Here is a 21038-nt window from a genome sequence, read left to right as displayed (position 1 = left end):
TGTTAAAGCCTACAAATATACATGCCCCGGAGATTCCTCAATTGAGGAAATTCCTCAATTTCCTGGTTAAGTGGAGCCATCAATGTAGAAGATCTAAAATTCAAACTTTGTGTGAAGATCTACGTGCCACGAAACAGTTCGGTAGAGCGTAGGCCTCCCAAAACTTAATAGAGGCGTCCAAATGTTTCCTTGGGCCGAACAAAATGCAAATACATAACTGTCATTCTTTTGGATAGTTTTTCATCCCACTTGTGCAGTATAAGTAGCTGTCACAAATTTGTGTTATTTTTCATTACAATATGTAGGGACTGGATATAATAATTACTTATCACTCTGAATAATTTGTGTTATTTTTCATGACAATATGGTGTAACTGGCTTTGTTGTATGGTTTTTGTTGACCATTATTTGGGAGAAGAGGCTTCCCAAGAAAGTCATAAATCCACCAAATCAGTTGCCCGTGCTCAAGGAAAACTACAATCGAAGTTACACACAGATGTATAGGAAATTTGTAAAAAGATTTTATTAGTTCTGCAAAATTAAAAAGGGAAAAGTTTATATAGAGCTGAGGCTCTAAACAATTGAATTAAAGCTTACTTCAAAAATTTTACTAGAAGAGGTTGTTTTGATGCTCAAATATCCTCAAATTGATCATCTCGACATCAAGATACATGGACATGAAAAACAAATGGATTTCAAGTTTTAGAAATAACGTATTTTTGGACTGTCAATTTTCAATATTTTCAAGTTTTCATAGGTCTGTTGATCTACACTATTTTTAAGCTTTAAAGTTTATAAATAAAAATGAAAATATATTTTTAGGCTATCACAAAGATTTTTAGTATTGAAACCACATTTTTCAATACTATTTGAAAGTAGGTTCTATTTTGATTGTTTAAAGCATAGGCTCTATGCAAACCGAACCCAATTAAAATATGGTTTCACATATTTTCTATTCTACATTCAAGTTCCATTTTTTGTTTATTTGTTATGGCCAAATTAGTCCGAGTAGGAACATCTAATTTATGAATCGGGTTCTTATTTTGGGGAAAGGACCCCACATTGTATTGGACAAAGATGCAAAATAAGCGCCAATTGACATCTCCCCCTCTTTATTAAGGGTATTTTGGTTAAATACAAAATGGCTTTTACAGGAGCACACAAAAGTCATGTAGAGAGTGAAAATGAGTTTTGGGGAAGGAGAGATTGTGGATTTTATTAATCAGGCTGAATTTATGGGCGTTTTTTTGCGGTGGGGAAGAAAAAATACATAGAACTTTTAATTTCTCCCTTGACATTGAATGCATCATTGATGGTTGCCTGTGGATGTTTGATTAGAGTGAATCACGTATATTTATGTATTTGTGGTGATTGGATTAATGTTTACAGTATGTTGTTGTAGTTTTGATATTTCCTTTTTTTTTTGATATTTCCTATTTTACTTCTCTTGATTTCCCCTATTTTTTCGAAAGTTCTTACAACATATATTGGTTTTGGGTGTTTTGGGTTTCTTGGAATCGATTTTCGCTGATAGGCAAATCAATTTTGAGGTATTACATTTGTTATAGTCGGAGATTCACTGCCACAAAAGGTCATGGTTCCCAATAAGTAGCATCAGAGCTCAAGTGAAATGTTTAGTAATTGGGAGGAAATGGTTAGTTGTAAATTTAAACTAGAGAATTTTGATGGAAATAAAGATTTTGAATTTTGAAAAATAAAAATTCATAACAAATTGGTGCAACAAGGTATTTATAAAGCATTATATGAAAAATCCAGGAAACTGAAAAGCATGAAAGACAATGATTAGGAAAATTGGATAAGAAGGCACAATACACTATTTGCTTGTGTTTAGCTAATGAGAAACTACTTAATATGGTAGGAAAAAAGACATCATCCGATTTATAGGTAAGTTAGAAAGCTTGTACCAAATCAAATCCCTCATAAACCAAATTTTTTTTAAAAAAAAAAATTGTATTATTCAATAAATTAGCATGAAAGTGTGAAACTGTTGGAACATTTGAATGAATCTAACAAATTAATTTGTCAATTTGAGAGTGTCGGGGTGAAAATGCATGAGGAGATAAGGCGGTTACATGGTCTTGTCGTTAGTGGAATCTTATGAGAATATTATTACTACCTTGAGTTGTGTAGGTAAGAATCCCTCAAATTAGGTTCAGTTTGTAGTGTTCTACTTGTTGATGAACTTCCAAAATAGTTCGAAAGACTTAAGAATCGATGTTCTTATGGCAAGGGGCCAGTTGAATGGATGGAGTTGTTCACCAAGAGATGCCTCAAATAGCCAGTCAACGTCAAGGGTATATTATGACAAATGTTGTTAGTTTTCTGGCAAACCCGTCCATGTAAAAAAAAAATTGTCGGTAAAGAAAAATGACAAAATCTTCAAAGGGTTCTAATTCAAGAATAGACGGAAGGTGAATCCAAAAATAAGGCTCATCAAGTTGAAGAATCAACATCCAATTGTGTTGAAGATGAGGTATTGATGGTGGCATACAATCTCATGATCGAAGTTTAAGTTCTTGATAGTGGAGCCAAACATCATATGTATACACATATATCATTGTTTGATGCATATAAATCATGTTAGCGGAAATTAGCATCAATGAAAAAAAATAACTCAATGAGTAAGACGATCGATATATGTTTGTTTCACATAAAAATATATGATGGGATGTTTTAAATACTTGAAATTATGAGGCATGTGCGAGGTTTAAAGAAAAGTTTGGTTTCACTTTCTTATTTAGATATGAAAGTTTACAAATTTTCATGGTAACTTAGAATGTTCAAAGTTTCAAAGGGTGGGGGCTTTAGTTATGATGAAAGAAATCTGAGCAGGATACTTGTATATATTATTAGGGAGCACAATAGAAATGAAAGTATATATTTGGTTGCAGAGGAATAAGAAGCTCAACAAAAGGTATATGGATCGACAATCGAAGAAGTGTAAAGTACACTATTGATGCAAGGTGCAAAAATTGAATATTTAGGGCTTTCACAAGAGGGTTTGAAGCCAGAAGCATGTCATAAATTTTCTTCAGGCCACTGTTCAAAATTAATTATTTTTTTGATTGGCTTGTTATTAGCCGAAGAATGAAATTTTAGAGTGGAGTGAAATAGATATTATGGAATTTAAGAAGCATAGGTGAGTATTGCAAGGTTTCGAGCATATGCAACGCTTTGTGGAAGGATTTCGAGTGAAATAGATATGCTCCAAGGATTTTAGTGATAAGAAATCAGTGACCAGTTGTGATTGTAGGTTTGGGGGGAATGTGTCCCTTAGAGCATGTGTGTACGAGGGATTGTGTTAAGAACTGAAATATGAGAGTGTTGAAGAAGGGGGAGTTTGTACGAGAAAGATAAGCACAAAAGAAAATAAGAAATACATTCTTATTAGGTTAATTGGCATTTTGAGCTTACAACAATAACCTAATATGATTGGCAAGGCAGTGGTGTAATTTTACAGTAATGTAGAGATTATTGGGACGCTAATGCAAAATCACCTCCCATTTGATATTTTCCTCTTTATTAAGGGTATTATGGTCAAATATAAAATGGCTTTTATGGAAGTACATATAAATTATTGCAGAGAGTAAAGAGAGTGAATGAAGAGGAGTATTGGGGAAAAAGTGATTGGGAGTTTTTGCTTAGGAGATGTTGTCCCTTTGTATTGAGCCGAATTTATCCACATTTTTTTGTGGCAATGGAGTTGATCGGTAGTGTCAAAATAAAGAGTCGACTAATAATGTTATTATGGTAGGAAGAATGCATTTGAGCTTTCATTAGGTTAATACATCATTGCCAGTTGCCTGTAGATGCATCTTGATCAGAGTGAACCACACTTATCCTTATTAGGGTGAACCACATTTATTTGTATGTTTATGAAGATTGGATTATTTTTTATAGTGTGCCATTATAGTTTGGATATTTTGTACTTTGCTTCTTTTGATTTTTTCATATTTATTCTCTAAATTTACTACATCATATATAATTCTTAGACATTTAGATATCTTGGAATCGATTTCTTGGTAATACCTGATAATAGATGAACTGATTTCTAAATACTAGACCATTTTAAGGTGGTCTACTAGACCATTTAACTTTTATATAAGGTGGTCACAATTACTTACAACCATTTAATGTGAAATTTAATAGCTTGATGTATCACAAAGTTCGAAAAAAAAAATTTTGAAGTTTGACCTTGGTCAATGGAATGATTGCAACCACCCAACTTTATATCCAATGGTCAAAATTATTGTGACCACCTTGTATAAAAGGTAAATAGTCACATTCTATACTTTCCCATAAAATAAACCCTTTGATGGACCTTAGATATCCAAAGTTCCGAAGACAGCAACTTAGTCATCTAAAATGGAAAACATGAGAAATAAATAAAAAAAAATACGGGATCTGTCTTAAGGGGCGGGGGATTCAATTAACCGAGATTCGACAATCCTTGGCCTTAACCGTGTCTTTGTTCCCATATGCCCGACACTAGCCTTAAGGCCGCGTCGAAAACAAAAAAAATAAAAATAAATACATAAAGGCCAAACCGGGCCACACGGAGCCCAGTCCTCAAGTCACAGTTCCTACTTTTTTGAGGGCCCCAATCTTTGTGGAAGTCAACAAGTCGGCACGTGCCTGACACGGCCCGCACATATTCACATTGGAGAATTGAAGTATTATGTCAATATTATATTTTGATAATTTGGCCACCATTTTGGACCCAAAATTTTTGGGCGTTTCCAGAAACCTGGTCAGTGTAAGCCAAAGTGTAGAATCTCTCCCTTCCACTTTCTTCATAACTTCCTCTTCTTTGTCAACATCTCTCTACTCCCTACAGTATTTATTTTTAGATAAATAAATAACATCTTTTGAAAAACTAAAACATGAAAAGTACCAAAGGACGGTTATGATTGTCTACTACTTCAAACAAAATCTCTGTTCACACCTGCGAGACAAAGAAGTGGGGCCTTATCATGTATAAAAAAATGGTAGATCATAGTTCGTTCAAGAATCAATAATACCAATCAAATTTGATTAAGACATACCACTAAAATTTTATGGTAATTTTATTTTCTACAATTTATCTTAAGTTCTTAATTAGGTACACCATAAATATTTTATTCAATGTAACAATTAAAATTAAGGAAAACATATTCTCTAGATTGAAAAGTTGAGCTGCATCTCTAAACACGGTTGGAAGATGCAATTTTGATGCTGGATAGCCCTCAAATTGATCATTTCGGCATTGACAATCATGGATCTCAATGAAATAAATTTTAATCCATAAAAATAATGTGTATATCTTGTAATACATTATCTGGACCATTTATTTTTAACTATTCATAAATCCCATTTCCACTATTTTAAAGGTTTAAAAAAAGGGGAGTAAACAGATTTTTAGGCTATTATAGGGGTTTCATCTATAGTACTACATTTTCTGAGGAATTTTTGGGGACCAGGATTACTCTCAAAGACTCAGCGTACCGGCATGCACTAATTAATAAAATAAATAAACATTTAAAAGACATCGACCTTTTTGCTCTTGTAAAGTCATTTTCATTGTCACATGGTAATACTAAAAAACTAAAACATTTAAAAAGATGCTAAGAAAAACGTGCATCAAGGCGTTGGTGAAAGAGTTTTCTAATCGTTGAATTGTTATTTGGTGCTGTGAAGGGGGCTGGTTGAAGACCAAAGTCTCATTTTCCTACATAAATCTCATTTTTAAACACTCTAATGATTTCGGTAATAATCAGTCTTCAAAGTCTCATTTCCTACCTAAATCTCATTTTTTAAACACTCTAATGATTCGGTTTATAATCAAATAAGTCCTATGAAAAAGATCTTTATAATATTTTTTTTTCCTAAGTAAAGATCTTTATAATATTAACGATTATAACAAGCTGAATATGTTTTGGGTGGTCAAGGTGGCGGACCAAAATGTGATATCAAAGGTTCCATTCCTACCTATTAACGCGTCAAGAAAAAAGTTAAAAACAATAATAGGGAAAGTGTTCGATCAGATTATTTACCTACCATTTAGAAAGATATAAGACATCCCAAGCCGTTAGATGGGAAATCGAAGTAGCATTGACTATGTTCATAGTCAGAAGTTTTTCCTCCGAGCTATACAAGAAAGTTTTCCTCTAAGCTACATATCCCGATCTATTTACCTTTATCGATCCATCGAATTTTACATTTGATGGTTTGAGGTGTTTATTTCTTTTGTATAGTAAAAGTAAATGGTCTTATTATATACAATCCTCCAATGAGACTAAGAATACATGTACCACAAATACTGAGAAATTATAGTTTGGTATCGTAAAATCCTTAAAATGATCATCTCAACCTTGATTATTTATAAATTTGAAAGAAAAAAAAAATTCAAGCCTTAAAAAAATGTATCTTGTAACAAATCATTTACCTCCTTAAATGCCCACCCATATAGAAAATCCTTTCTTACCCATGATTGAGGATGATAATAGGAAAAACATGATTGCCAGGAAAACAAATTATTGCCAATAATAATTCCTTTACCCTCTAGGATGCCACAATTTCAAAGGTAGCAAGTTTTTATAGTTAGGCCAAACTAGGGTTAACCATAATTAAAGAAGTAAAAAAATCGAAAAACACAAAGAAAAGTGAGGTGATTTCATGCTCCCATGGGAGCCTATTGTCCATTTGCTCCCTCGGGAAAATGTCAGGCTAGGAATGCCTTTTTGGATCCCAAAATTTGGGATGCAATCTCATAACCGAAGGACCTAGCCCATGGCTGCGTTCCGAGACCGGTTCGTGCGATTGAAAACTCTATGGATGTTAAAGTTTTAAAAATGGTGACGATCAAGCATACCTATAAACGCTTGAAAATAAACGGTCAGATAATTTGATAGAAGATAAACTATTTTAGGATTAAAAATCCCCTCTCCTTTTTCATGTCTATAAATCTCAAGGTCGAATGATTGATTTAAGGGTTTTCCAGCATAAGAGCAACCTTCTCTAGTGGGTTTTTTAGGTGCAACTTACTTGTACTTTATATGGTGGACACCTTATATATACTTTTCGCTATTTAACAAAGGAAAAAGTTTATATAAGGATGCAACCTACCGCAGAAGCACTTTAAAAATCCATTAGAAAATGTAGTTTTATTATTGAAAAACCCTTTGATTGATCATCTCGACATTGAGATGGATGACCATGAAAAATAAAAAGATTTTAACTCTAAAAAATAGTGCATTTTACAACATATTATCTACACCGTCCATTTTCAAGATTTTAATATGTTTATAGATCTACTTGATTTTAACCATTTTTGAAATTTAAAATTTTATAATTAGATATAAAAATAGATTGTGAGATAATCCTAAAAATATTTTACATCAAAATTATATATCATGATAAAATTTGAAGGTGCACCTTACCTCTACAGCAATAGATGCATCCGTATGCCAACTGCACCCTTTAACAAATATGAGAAAGGTTTTTATTGTTAGGTAGTTTAGCAGTAGAAATCAAATTTGAGGAAATGGAAAAGAAGGAAAAAATTGAAAGGGAGATATGCTGATCCATGGATTGGGAGCTACCGGTCCCAGTGTTTTGACTAGTTGGTTTAACACTTTTGTCTATTGTTTGTATTAGATTGAAAGTGCATTTTAGAATATGTCATTTCCCTTTCAATATGGTCCCAACCTTCAATAAACCACTTCTACATTATTGGGTGAACAATCTCTCTCTCTCATATCATAGATTACTTTTAGATTATTTGGTAAATAATCTCTCTCTGTCATATGATCACTTTTAGATTATTTGGTAAACAATCTCTCTCTCTCTCTCTCTCTCTCTCTCTCTCTCTCTCTCTCTCTCTCTCTCTCTCTCTCTCTCTCTCTCTCTCTCTCTCTCTCTCTCTCTCTCTCTTCTCTCTCTCTCTCTCTCTCTCTCTCTCTCTCTCTCTCTCTCTCTCTCTCTCTCTCTCTCTCTCTCTCTCTCTCTCTCTCTCTCTCTCTCTCTCTCTCTCTCTCTCTCTCTCTCTCTCTCTCTCGGAACATTTTCTCAACTGTCAAACACGGGCTCCATTGAGAATGTATCACGCAACGACATAACTACACTCAAGAAATGTAGAAACTAGAATCCAAAGGATGGAAGGAAAAAAAGAAAGTGGCACCAGAGAAGAAAAATGGAAATTCTACCGGAGAAAGCTACATGGTAGTCCTAGGGGACAGAATTGTACATTTGGTCTTGCAGGAAAAATACCAAATTTGGATATTTTTATGATTAGAAAACTTTCAAATCAATTTTGATTCACTATTGTAAGAAGTTTTCTGATAAAATGAGTTATTTGCATACATTAGGCAGGTCAACAGTTTTTATTGGTGATTCCACTACCATTAGTGAACACGATATTGGGGAATGCCTAGGGATGATATATTGCACAAGTCTATGTGCCGGCCCGGCAAAGTAACTGGGGCGAGGCCGAGTTTCCCCAACTTGTATGTACAACTTGGGGATATCAAAAATAATTTTAAAAAATAAAAAAAGTTTGTAAAAAAATATGTGATATTGATCTATATCTTTCTTTTTTTCTTTTTTAGGAATCACATGGTTTTGGCAAAGATAGGTCACTATTTTTTTATTTTTAAAATTTTCCTTTTCGGATTTTTTAAAATTTTTCCAACCATAAATGTATTTTTCCACAAAGAATATAATCATATAATCAAGAGGCAGGCATGGTAGCAAGGTAAGGTGCTTCAAATACCTTGTTACATGGAAATAAGTTGTAATTGTGTCATCACCTGTCACCAATTTGGCACAGCTGGGAGAATACGTTGTATATATTGCATTTGCACCATTTTCACTCAGCTGTAAAAATATATTTTATATGGGGTTACGTAAAGGTGCTCACACTATAGAGTAATTTATCGATGTACTCAATAAATTTTAGACACTTATATATCTTTGTTATGTATTCTTTTTATAAGGATATTTTTTGTCACTAGGAGGGGTATAACGTCATCTACATGAGGTGTGGCATCACCCATATGGAATATTAAATACCACTAGTATGCTCCATGTGTGTAATGTCACAACCTATATAGATGAAGTCACACTTCCCCTAATGATAAAAAATATTCTTATTAAAAAAAGCTCTATATACAAAACAATGGTATATAAGTGTTTAAAATTTGTTGAGTACAATGATAAATTGCTCCATAGTATGAACACCCTAACATAACCCTTGTTTCTATTGTAGTTACACTAATAAAATTGGAACATGCTGCTATTAAAAATAAATAAATACATAGATGACTTAACATGGTGTTTTGGCTACCAAACCACATGTACAATTTCTTCCTATTGGACCACACATCGTTTTGCCTTTTAGGAGAAAAGTTCTTTTTTTGGAGAAAAGGATGAGAGATTAAACAAAGGGTACCATCTCGACAAACCACGCCAGTGTATCGGTGTGAACCTCCAAAAAAACATTTAAATGATTAAAAAATAAAAATAAAAATAAAGATGGGATGGAGCCAAATGAACCGATCCTCTGACAAAACTAACCCATCCTAAATACACAATGGGAACCACACCAGCCCCACTAATTCCCAGTCGTATACAATGGGAGCCAGAGAAGCTCCATGAGTCCCAATCGGAAGATTGCATTCGAGATTGAAATTTTTTTAGAGACCCTAATTTTACCTAATAAATAAATAGTAATGATCCTATAGAACCCTCTCTCATTTATGTATATATGATTTTAAATGATTATCATTAAAATTGATACGGATCTCTAAAAAAATTATTATATGAGTGTGGGACTTGACTTTTTTATAAATTCATGTCAAATTTAATAGTGATTTTTTGATAATCTACACGCATGAGTGGGAGAAGATCCTAGGAGATCATTTCTCATAAATAAATAAACATAAAGAACTACAACCATAGAACAAGAAAAGACTCGTGTTTTAGAAGATGGTACAACAAAACATAATCCCTTATAATTCGGGAACGCCTGTCCATAAACTAAAATTAAAAAATTGATTTAATAACATACGAGAAAAAACAAAGGTAAAAGTACCTGGCGGGATCCAAAAAAATAGGTTTACGACCCTGCAATATAATTTTTCCTTTTCTTTTTTTATATTGGAAAAAGTTTATATAAGGTTGCAATCTTCAAATGTATAATTTCATATGCACATAAAAAATTCATTAAAAAATGATATTTTAATGTTGAAAAACCCTTTAATTGATCATCTCGATATCGATATATATGAATTTGAAAAAAAGTATTTTGTATTTCATAAATAATACATCTTACAATACATTATCTAGACCATCAATTTTCAAGATTTTCATATATTTATACATCTACTTGATTTTAACTATTTGTTGGATTTTAAAATTTTATAGTAAGGTATGAAAGTCGATTTTGAGATAATCCTAATAATATTATATACCAAAATTACACGTTATGATAAATTTTGGAGGTGCGCCGTAATTGGATCGTTTAAGATTGCAACCTTATAAAAACCGCACCCTTTTATATTTGTTATTGTTATTATGAAAATCAAATACTTAATATTAAAGTAATTAACGCATATAATCAGGAAGACAAAATTAGGCATTACACGGGAATTATTCAAGTGCCACGTATCAAGTAGAATAATAAGAAGACGACATATGTCTAGGACGGGCGGCCGCCCTAATGCTTACGCGTTTTTAACGTCACGATAGGTGCCACGTGGCAAGAAGTAGTGAGTTTGGTTTAATCTTTGACTTCCACGACGGAAACATTCGCACCTACTCTCTTTGCGTCTTTGCATTTTCTACAAGGAAAAAATGACCCTAAATTTTCTACGAGAAAAAATGACCATAAATATCCTTGACCATTTCCAAAATACATTCATGCCGTCGTCTTAGGGTTCTAATCCCACCGCTTACCAACCCTAGAAAAAAAAAAAACAAACATATATATATATATTATGACAAACTCTTTTACTGTATCCTGGGTCAATGGACTGGATCAAGCACCTCATGTTCTAGAACATATGAATGCATTTAAAGTAATTGCTAATGGCATATATGAAGTTCTTGTGATTACTTTTTTCTATTCATAGTTTTAACTAGTTTATGTCATGATAAAATAAATTTCAATCCTATTCTAAAAATTATGACTTATACCATCTATTTATAAAAAAAAAAATTAGGATTTTGAATTATAAACCTTTTGTTTTAAAATTAAGTAATATAGATTTAAGATGAGATATATGAAATTATTGATATTTAAGACTAGAAGTCCTACCTTCCCACTTTGGGAGAAAAATCTAAAAATTGCTTGGACTTGAATATAAAGACTAAGCTATTGGATGTGCTTAGAGATAGATATATAGAAGTATATGGACCCGGACCCGGACGCGACCGACACTCATCGGGTATACCCGATACAAGTCCGGGTATTGGTCCAAGTTTTGGACTCGCAGGTAGGGTCCAGATCTAATAAAGGATACCAGAATAGTCTCAAGTTCAGGTACGAGTCCTACTGTACCCGACTCAGTGGGTACCTAGACCCGAATTTTTAGTTTACCCAAAAGCCAAAGCCCCAATCCTAAAATTGTTTCAATAATTTTTGTCTTCCCCTAGTTCCCCAAATGGCCAAAGCCCATTACCATCCTCCCTCTCTACAATTCTCCCTATCTCAATTTCTTGGAGACATAGCTCTCTCTCTGGATTATCGAATGTCTCTCTCTCTCGAATTGCCCACCCCTCAAAAATCAGTTCTCTATTGTTCACCATTGTAAGCTACAAAAAAGGAGACTCATAGTAAGGGTGACAATAGACCTGATCAGATCTGGGACCCGAAGGGTACGGGTATGGGTCCAACTTTTAGACCTGACGAGTCGGGTCCGGGTCCAAAACCTAGATCCAAATACATTTGGGTCTGGATCTAGGTCCCGGTCCAGCCGGACTTAACCCTTTGCCACCCCTAGTTGCAGTTTATATAAGGAGGCAACCTTGCTGGTAAAAATAAGGTCGCAGTGTTCAACATTGTCTATTTTAATTGGACAATATAGATTTTTTTTTTTTTTTGGGTAAATAGGACTGCATAGATTTGATTTCTTTTAACACGTTCAAAAAGTGGTATGTTTTTAAAGACAATATCTCTTTTAAGACAGTGTCAAATCTAGACTGTTCAAATAAATTATAAGGTACAAATTCTTGTAACCTTACTTTTGCAAGTAAAGTTGCAACTTATTTAAACTTTTTTTAGGAAGATTAGAGAAAAATTTGAGGAGAAAAAGAGCCATGGAGAAGATACAGAGTCAAACTCATATTTATTTTCTTTTAATAAAAGGGTGTGATTTATATAAGGTAACGACCTTACTAGTAGAAGTAAGGTTGTGATATTTTACACCCTCTATTTTATTTGAAATGATGTAGATTTACTATATCTTTTTTAAATAATTTCAAAAAGTGGCGAATTATTTAAGAAAGTGCAAAATCTATAGTGTCCAAATAAAATAATGGTGCATTAAGTAAAACTACAACCGTGAATAAACTTAGAAAAAAAATTGATAGGGTTGAAAAGCCTATCAAGATAAGTACAATCTCACCTCAAAACTCATTGAAAAGTATAGTTTTGGTGTTAAAAAACCTTTAAATCCATCATCTCGATCTTGACCATTGATGTGAAAAAAATTAGGATTTCAAACCCTAAAAATAATGTCTATTGTAACATATTATCTAGACCATTCATTTTCACCCTTACATTCATTTTTGCCCTTAAACTAAGTGTTCAATGATCTACAAGTTCCGTACTATTTTTTTATCTTTAAATTTCATAGTATGTGTTGGAGCCATCATCAAGATTTCCGATGTCCAAAGTGCTTTCTGGACAAAGATTCAGGGTGAGGCATTACTTGTTTTCATAGAGACTAGGCCTTATAAAAATTGCATCCATATTTTTTTTCCTTAATAGCATAGAATAGTTTATATAAGGTGTTAACTTTATACGGTAGACGTAACGTGCACCTCAAAAATCCACTTGAAAAGGTTGCTCTAATAACGGAAAGTGCTACAATTGATCCGCTTGACCTTGAGATATATGAATATGAGGAAAAAAATAAAAATAAAAAAGATTTCAACTCCTAAAAAGGTGTAACTTATTATCTCAATAGTCTTTTTCAATAAATTTAAATATTTTTAGATATGTTTGATCTATACCATTTTTAAAGCTTTATATGTCTTAATTTGAGGGTAATAATATATTTTTTAAACCATAGAAAAGATTTATGGTACCAGAATAACACCTTTCAGCAAGATTTTGAGGTGCGGCTATTTTGATTATTTAAAGTTGACAACTTATACAAACTACACCTCAACCGCAATAAATAAAAAAGGTTATGGGTCCAAAATAATTGAATATAATTGTCTTGAAACTTATTTCACATGATTTAATGTTATTGTTTAGAAAAAGAAAAGGCAAGGGACGAAGAAGATAAATTTTCCATCTTTGTTTATTCTTGGTGGGCGAGAATCACCAATTTAGGCAGAAGAGCATTCTTAATATTAAATCATAAAATACCATGTTTGAATTGATATATTCCATTTAATTACGAATTTATGATAGACTTTCGTTAGCGTCAATTATGTAGTAATTAACCTGAGATATTTGCAATACCTGTTGGAAAAACAAATGAGAAAAAAACACTTACAAAAATAATTTCAAAATTTTTTATTTAAATATTTTGATTATTTAAAGTTGACACCTTATACAAACTACACCTCAACCGCAATAAATAAAAAAGGTTATGGGTCAAAAAGTAATTGAATATAATTGTCTTGAAACTTATTTCACATGATTTAATGTTATTGTTTAGAAAAAGAAAAGGCAATGGACGAAGAAGATAAATTTTCCAGCTTTGTTTATTCTTAGTGGGCGAGAATCACCAACTTAGGCAGAAGAGCATTCTTAATATTAAATCATAAAATACCATCTTTGTATTGATATATTCCATTTAATTACGAATTTATGATAGACTTTCTTTGGCGTCAATTATGTAGTAATTAACCTGAGCTATTTGCAATACCTGTTGGAAAAACAAATGAGAAAAAAACGCTTACAAAAATAATTTCTAAATTTTTTATTTAAATATCAAAAACCCCTTAGTCATCATCAAAGTTGACTGAGTGACAAATAGGTTCCTTGGGCCAAATTATAGAATATTTTTCTAAGATTTTTGTAGTTTGAAAAATAGGTCCAAGGGTGCGGTTTGTATAGAGCCGAGGCTCTAAACAGTCAAACTAAAGCGCACCTTTAAATAGAGTCGAGAAATGTGGTTTCAATATTGAAAGTCTTTGTGATAGCCTTAAAATATAATTTCATCCTTAATTACAAATTTCAAAGATTAAAAAAGTGTAGGTCAAACAGATAAAAATCTTAAAAATTGACGGTCCAAAAATACGTTACAAGATACACTATTTTCAAAACTTGAAATCTTTTTCATGCATCTTTATGTCGAGATGCTCAATTTAATGATATTTGGGCATCAAAACTTCTTCTAGTGAATTTTTTTGAAGTATGCTCTAATTTGATTGTTTAAATCCTTAACTCTATAAAAACTTTTTCCTTGGAGAAATAATGAGGTATTTTATATTTATCTCTATAATATTTTTCAAGATTTTATAGTTTGAAAAATCTTTCCCAATTAAAGAAAATCCAAGTTACTTTATCTTTTTTGTTTTTTTGAAAATGTTCCATAAGTTTATTGATCAAATAGAATTACAATGCAGTTACATTAATAACACATCCGAAATGATCAGGTCTTGCAACAAACCTGCTTTCTTAGCCAAGGCATCAGCCATCTCATTCCCTTCTCTATAAACATGTTGGAAGGTAGCGATCACATCACAACTCAAATCCATAGGGGTAGTAAATCTTCTATCTTTTTTGTTTAATGTTTTTAAAAGGTTCTTATTTTGATTAAGTAGTAAAGAATTTTTTTATTAACAAAAAATTTCAAAATAGTGTTGCTGATGCTTTGGCTAAACTAGCTTCTTCCTAATTCTCCCTTACTTTTTTTCTATCTCTCTCCGAGAAAGGTTTCTAAGCTTCCCCTACTGCATAAAAAATTTATGCTTCCCCTACCATCCAGCCGTCCAATTTTGATCAAGAGAGTCACTCACCATTTAATCTTAGATCCTACATCTCAAAGTATTTTATTTTTAGTTGTTTTTATACAAATTGTATGAATATGAAATTTCATACGTGTCATTTTCTCGTTGGGGCGCACCTATAAAAAATATTAAAAATAAATTTTTGATAAAATATAATGACCAAAATACCCCTTGAAGGTTTTAGCGGTATTTTGGTTACTTTATTTTATTGAAAATATTTTTTTATATATTTTTCTCTAGTGCGAGTTTAATAGAGGATTGGACTTAAAAATTTTGGTATTAAAATAGTTTGGAGAAAAAAATTAAAAGTAAAATAATGTAGAGACGTGACATTGTGATTGAGGCAATCTTAGCCCTTCATTCATAATGGACGGTTGGATAAGGGAAAATATATAAGTTTTATGCCCTCTCTCTCTCTCCTGCCACTCTTCTTTTTTTTTCGTTAACCTATGTAATTTCTCATGGGCAACCTTTCTATGCTTCCCCTACAACATAAAACTTATATATTTCCCCTTATTTAATCGTTCATTATGAATGGAGGGCTAAGATTGCCTCAATCACAATGTCATGTGTCCATACTATTTTATTTTTATTTTTATTTTTTTCTATAAACTATTTTGACATCAAATTTTAGACATCCAATCCTCTATTAAACTCGTACTAGCTAAAAATATTTAAAAAATATTTTCAATAAAATTAAATGACCAAAATACTTTTGAAAGTTTCAAGGGGTATTTTGGTTATTATAATTTATCTAAAAATTATTTTTAATATTTTTTATAGGTGCACTGCAATGAGAATATGGCATGCACCAAATTTCATATTCATACAATTTGTATAAAAAAAGCTAAAAATAAAATACTGAGACATCGAATCTAAAATCAAATGGTAGCTCTTATCTATCGGCTGGGTGGTAGAGAAAACATAGATATATTGCGGAAGGGCAACTATAGAAACATTTCCCATTTTGTCATTTTCTCAATAAAAAATAAATAAATAAGATCTTTTTTTAAAAAAAAATTTCGTTACTTTTATGTGCTTTTATTTTGAAATATTTAGAAAATTTAGCCGCACAGCCGATCGTTTGATCCAAGAAGTCGCCCAGAAGGACTCGCGCGAACCGGGCCAACACGCTTTCTCTCTCTACATTCAAGACAAACTCATCTCCTTACTTGAAGGACAAAGTCTGGCTTTCTCACTCTAGTTTCCTCCATTGAAGAAGCTTCCTAACCTGACCAGTCAACAAACCCAAACCTCTCTCTCTATTCCATCCCTACAAATACAAATCCTCACACACCAAATCGCCTCACCATTGTTCTCTGCTCCTGAAACCTCTGCAGAGCTCTCTCTCTCTCTATCCTTCTTTATACTCTCTATCCTTCTTTCTTTCTACTCTGAAGTAGCTTCAGGAACCGAACAATGGCAAAACCCATCTTCGTTTCCCTCCTGTTTCTCTCTCTAGCCTGCTCTATACTCACCCCCACCTCTGCACAAACATGTCGAAGTCAAACTTTCACTAATAACAGGGTCTACCAATCATGCAATGATCTCTCTCCGTTGAGCTCCTATCTCCATTGGAATTACCACTCTGCGAATAATTCAGTGGACATAGCCTATAAAGCCCCGCCTGCTGGTTCTAATGGATGGGTGGCTTGGGCCCTTAACCCTCTTGGTTCAGGAATGCTAGGTGCTCAAACTTTGTTCGGTGTCATGCAACAAGATGGAACTGCAGTCGCTTATACTTGTCCTATAGGGAGGAACAATTACAATCCAACTATTGAGAATCAAACTTTGAGTTTCGATGTTTCGAATTTGTCGGCAGAGGCTTCGAATGGAGAGATTACGATCTTCGCAAGCATCGCGTTGCCTTCTTCAGGGAGTATTAACCACGTCTGGCAAGCAGGGAGCTCGGTTTCGGGGATAATTGCCCAAAGTCATTCAACAACTTCCACTGCGAATCGTAATTCGAAGGGGTCGATAAATTTTGCAACAGGGGCAGGAACGGCAACAAGCGGGGATTCAAGGATAAAGAGGAGAAACGTAAGCCCTGCTCTTTCTATCTCTAGGAATTCCCTCTCTCCATCTATCTTCTTCACTGAAATCTTCTTGATTTCCTTTTCTTGAATTCTGTTTTGGGAATTTAGCCTCTCTCTCTCTATCTCTCCTCTCAAAATCATCTGCCCTTTGTCTGTAGATTTGCACAGAACTGAATTTTTTAAGCTGAGGTTTGAATTCACATTTCTTAAGAAAAATCAACTATATTAATTGCACTATTAGTTTTATTAACTTCTTAGATATTCAAACATACAATTATTTCTCTCTCTCTATCAATCTCTCTTTCTCAGATGAAAAAAATTATGATTTAATTGTTTTCTTATTTGGGTTTTGAAAATGGTAAATTGATCTTTGTTTATGGTGTTCTTAACCCAAAAAAAAAAAATCAACTTTAGGAAGTGGAAATCAGGCCTGATTAACTGGTCTTTCATGAAACTATTGCTGTAGTCTCGTGAATTTCTGACTCTGCTTTTTTAAACTGAACTTGATTTGGGAAGTCATGGTTGTTTATCTGTTCTGGAGAGCTATAATATCCTGGTTTTCTTCTTCTTTCTATTGTGGCTTTTTTTTTGTTTTTAAAGTGGGTGTCTAAAAATAGAAATTTTGATTTGGAGTGATCAATATATAATTGTTCCTCTATATTCTTAAACTAAATAAGATTCCTATGTCTTGTCTTATTTTTTATCATGAAAAGGATATAAACGCCCCTCTACCATTGTAATCCCAAATTATCTCCTGATCCTATAAAATATTTCATGAAACCTCCTAAATTAAATAATAATTACTTCTTATTATTTTCATTGTCCAAATTACATAATTTATTCATCTTTTTTCATTAAACACCCTGTTATCTAAATTGCAGAAAAACTTATCCTCTTTCGCTTTCTTCATCACCGGTGGTAAACATCCTTTCTTTTCTTCTGTTTTTTTTTTTTTAACTTGAGGATTCTAGGGGCTTTTTGTAGGAGTGGGGGTTCTTTGGGATAATAATTTTCGAGAGGGTATACGTATTTTCCTGCTTTTATTTTTATCTCAGAATTAGGTTAGCAATTTACCAGTGTTATGGGACTCGATGGAGTCTACTTGGACTCGTACTCTCCCGAGCTCCCCTGTTGCCTCAAGTTGTATATACAACTTGGAGTACATACAGAGTATTAAAAAACTTACCAGAAAGAAAAAAAATATGGGATTGTTTGAATTTTCTATATAAAATTTGAAATTATGGATTTCATTGGTGAAATTGGTCAGGTTATTTATTTATTTATTATTTTTATTTTACCATAATCCCATTTTTATATTTTATTTTTTATGTTTTTAAAAGTATCTCCATTTATAAATCACATTTATTTTAAATCTGTTTTTTCTATATTTTTTTGGGTAAGGTTTTTTCTATACTTTTCTCTATGGCGTTTGGCCTGTAAAGTACTCGGCCGAGTCCACTCGGACTCATCCTGACTAACTTGCCTTTGGGCAAGGCCGAGTAACTAGCCCTAGGTGAGTTCTTAAAAACTGCAACTGCAATTCAGAGTTCCCACCATTGGTGATTAATCAAAGGAAACCAACCACATCGACTGGATTTTGGTTTTTGATTAACTGTTCAGATGAAACTAGCTTCTCGTCCCTCTCTTATGAAAATCAATACTGGTCTTCCTATAAGGATTGGAAGCCTGGTTTTTCTCAAGGATTGGATTACAGTCAAATTTCCATTTCAAATTGTTTCAGTGATGCCCTGAATCTTTCTTTTCCCACTAAACATATGTCACTTGGTTTCTCGGAAGTTAGATTTCTAGCTACAAATGGATATCGATTCGACTGACAAGAATGGTAAATTTTTTTAAAATTTCAGACCCATGGAGTGCTAAATGCCATAAGCTGGGGCATTTTGATGCCTATGGGTGCCATTATCGCAAGATACATGAGGGTTTTCAAGTCAGCTGATCCAATTTGGTTCTATCTCCACGTTGCCTGCCAAACCTCTGCATACATTGTGGGTGTTGCTGGTTGGGGTACCGGTCTCAAGCTCGGGAGTGAATCTGTCGGCATAGTACAAAACCCACACCGAAACATCGGAATTGCTCTCTTCTGTCTTGGAACCCTGCAGGTAGTTTCTCATTTGATTGCACAATTTGAATTTCTTGTTCTTGATATCTTCAGTGGAAGGTATTTTTACAGGATCAGAAATTAAACCACTGATATCCACACACTGAAAAAAGCAAGTTGTAAATTTCCTGTAATTTTTATCTGTAATTGTTTAATCAAAATGCTAAGCCTGGTTTAACCTCTTCAGGTGTTTGCATTGCTCCTGAGGCCACAAAAGGATCACAAATACCGATTTTACTGGAATGTGTACCACCACTCTGTTGGGTACACAGTTATCATCCTGAGCATCATTAACATCTTCCAGGGATTCGATATCCTACAACCCAAGAAGACATGGAAGAATGCATACATTGGAGTTATTATTGCATTAGGTGCTGTGGCTGTTCTTCTTGAGGTTATCACATGGATCGTCGTCTTGAAACGCAAGCCGAGGACTTCCTCTGAGAAGTTCCAGCATGGATCGCACACAGTTAACGGGCAAGGTAGCCAACACCAGGTGGTCTGAGAGAGAGAGACAGAGATGTTATGGCTTTGTAGATGTGAATTTGCTTCCCATTGTGACGAGCCTCTGTGGTTCTTTTGGGGCTGTGCTAGGATGGTGGAAGCTGAGATGGTAGATTAGGAGATATTCTTTTTAGAGTGAGTTTTTTTGTAGCAGCCCTTGCTTGGGTTCATTTCTTTCCTTTTTTGGTTTTGATATATGTTTTCCACATGTTACATATGTTTATTTGAGGACATTTATTCCATTAGAGAGCACTCTTCCTTTTACCCTTGAACTTGCCAATATTTATAGCTTTTCAGTGACTAAAGTTCAGAGAAACCTAAACTTATGGGTATGAAACTCTGTGGTGAATGCAAACCAGACTAGGGTTCATTCCCTTTTTTAATTCATGGTAAACCAAGAAATAGTCAAAAATAAAAACAGTGAAAAAGAAGGGCATAGTCAAAATAGGAAAAAATAGAAGGGCTTAGTCAATATAGGAAATTGATTACTCTTTGTGCTCATTTTCCATCGAAAAACCAGAGCCATACGCCAATGGAATACAAGCTAAAGGAAAAAGTTTATATAAGTTTGTAACCTTCTACTGTTGAAGTAAGGTGCACGTTAAAAATCTTACAATGGAAAGTGTTCCAGCATAGAAGAACCCTCCAATTGATCATCTCGATCTTGAGATGAATGGACATAAGGAAAAAAAAAGAAAGAATTCTAAAGTCCAAAAAATAAGTATTTTGTAACAAGTTATCCAGATGGTCTATTTTCAAAAATTTTAAGTGTTTTTTATTTGTATCATTTTTAAATTTTTAAATTTTTTATAACTTAGAATAAAAAAAGATTTTGAAACCATCTAAAGTTTTCGATGCCGAAACGAGATCTCTAAGTAAATTTTATAGGCGCACCTTACTAGAGGCAACCTTATACAAAACCTCACCCCCCTAAGCTAAAAGATTGGCACCTAAGGGTATGTTTCATCGTGTGAAAGCGCTTTTCCGGGCCATGGGAAAGGTTGTTTACCTGGAAGAGCTCTCCATCAACTTGAGAACTCGATTTCGTAATGAGAGAATTTTCCCAGCCAAATAATTGGAGCTGCAAAATTTTTATGTTTTTATATTAAAAGCTGGGAAGTACTTCACAACAGCCATATGGCTAACACTTTCCCAGAAAGAAATCCAGTAAAAACAACCCAGCAGTCCCTTAAA

At 33.4% G+C, this 21038-nt stretch overlaps 1 protein-coding gene across 1 annotated transcript; it reads left to right on the top strand.

The window, feature by feature from the left end:
* Positions 1-16109: 16109 nt before the first annotated feature.
* On the top strand, positions 16110-20108 carry LOC18446640 (cytochrome b561 and DOMON domain-containing protein At5g47530). The gene is made up of 3 exons (XM_006856751.4): positions 16110-17225; positions 19087-19341; positions 19528-20108. The coding sequence occupies exons 1-3, from the start codon at positions 16605-16607 to the stop codon at positions 19843-19845; spliced, it is 1194 nt and encodes a 397-aa protein (XP_006856813.1). The 5' UTR covers positions 16110-16604; the 3' UTR covers positions 19846-20108.
* Positions 20109-21038: the final 930 nt, after the last annotated feature.

This window comes from Amborella trichopoda, chromosome 10 (assembly GCF_054954075.1).
Source record: "Amborella trichopoda isolate Santa Cruz 75 chromosome 10, AtrichopodaSantaCruz75HAP2 v2.0, whole genome shotgun sequence".
NCBI lineage: Eukaryota > Viridiplantae > Streptophyta > Magnoliopsida > Amborellales > Amborellaceae > Amborella > Amborella trichopoda.
This window is presented reverse-complemented; position numbering and strand designations above follow the sequence as displayed.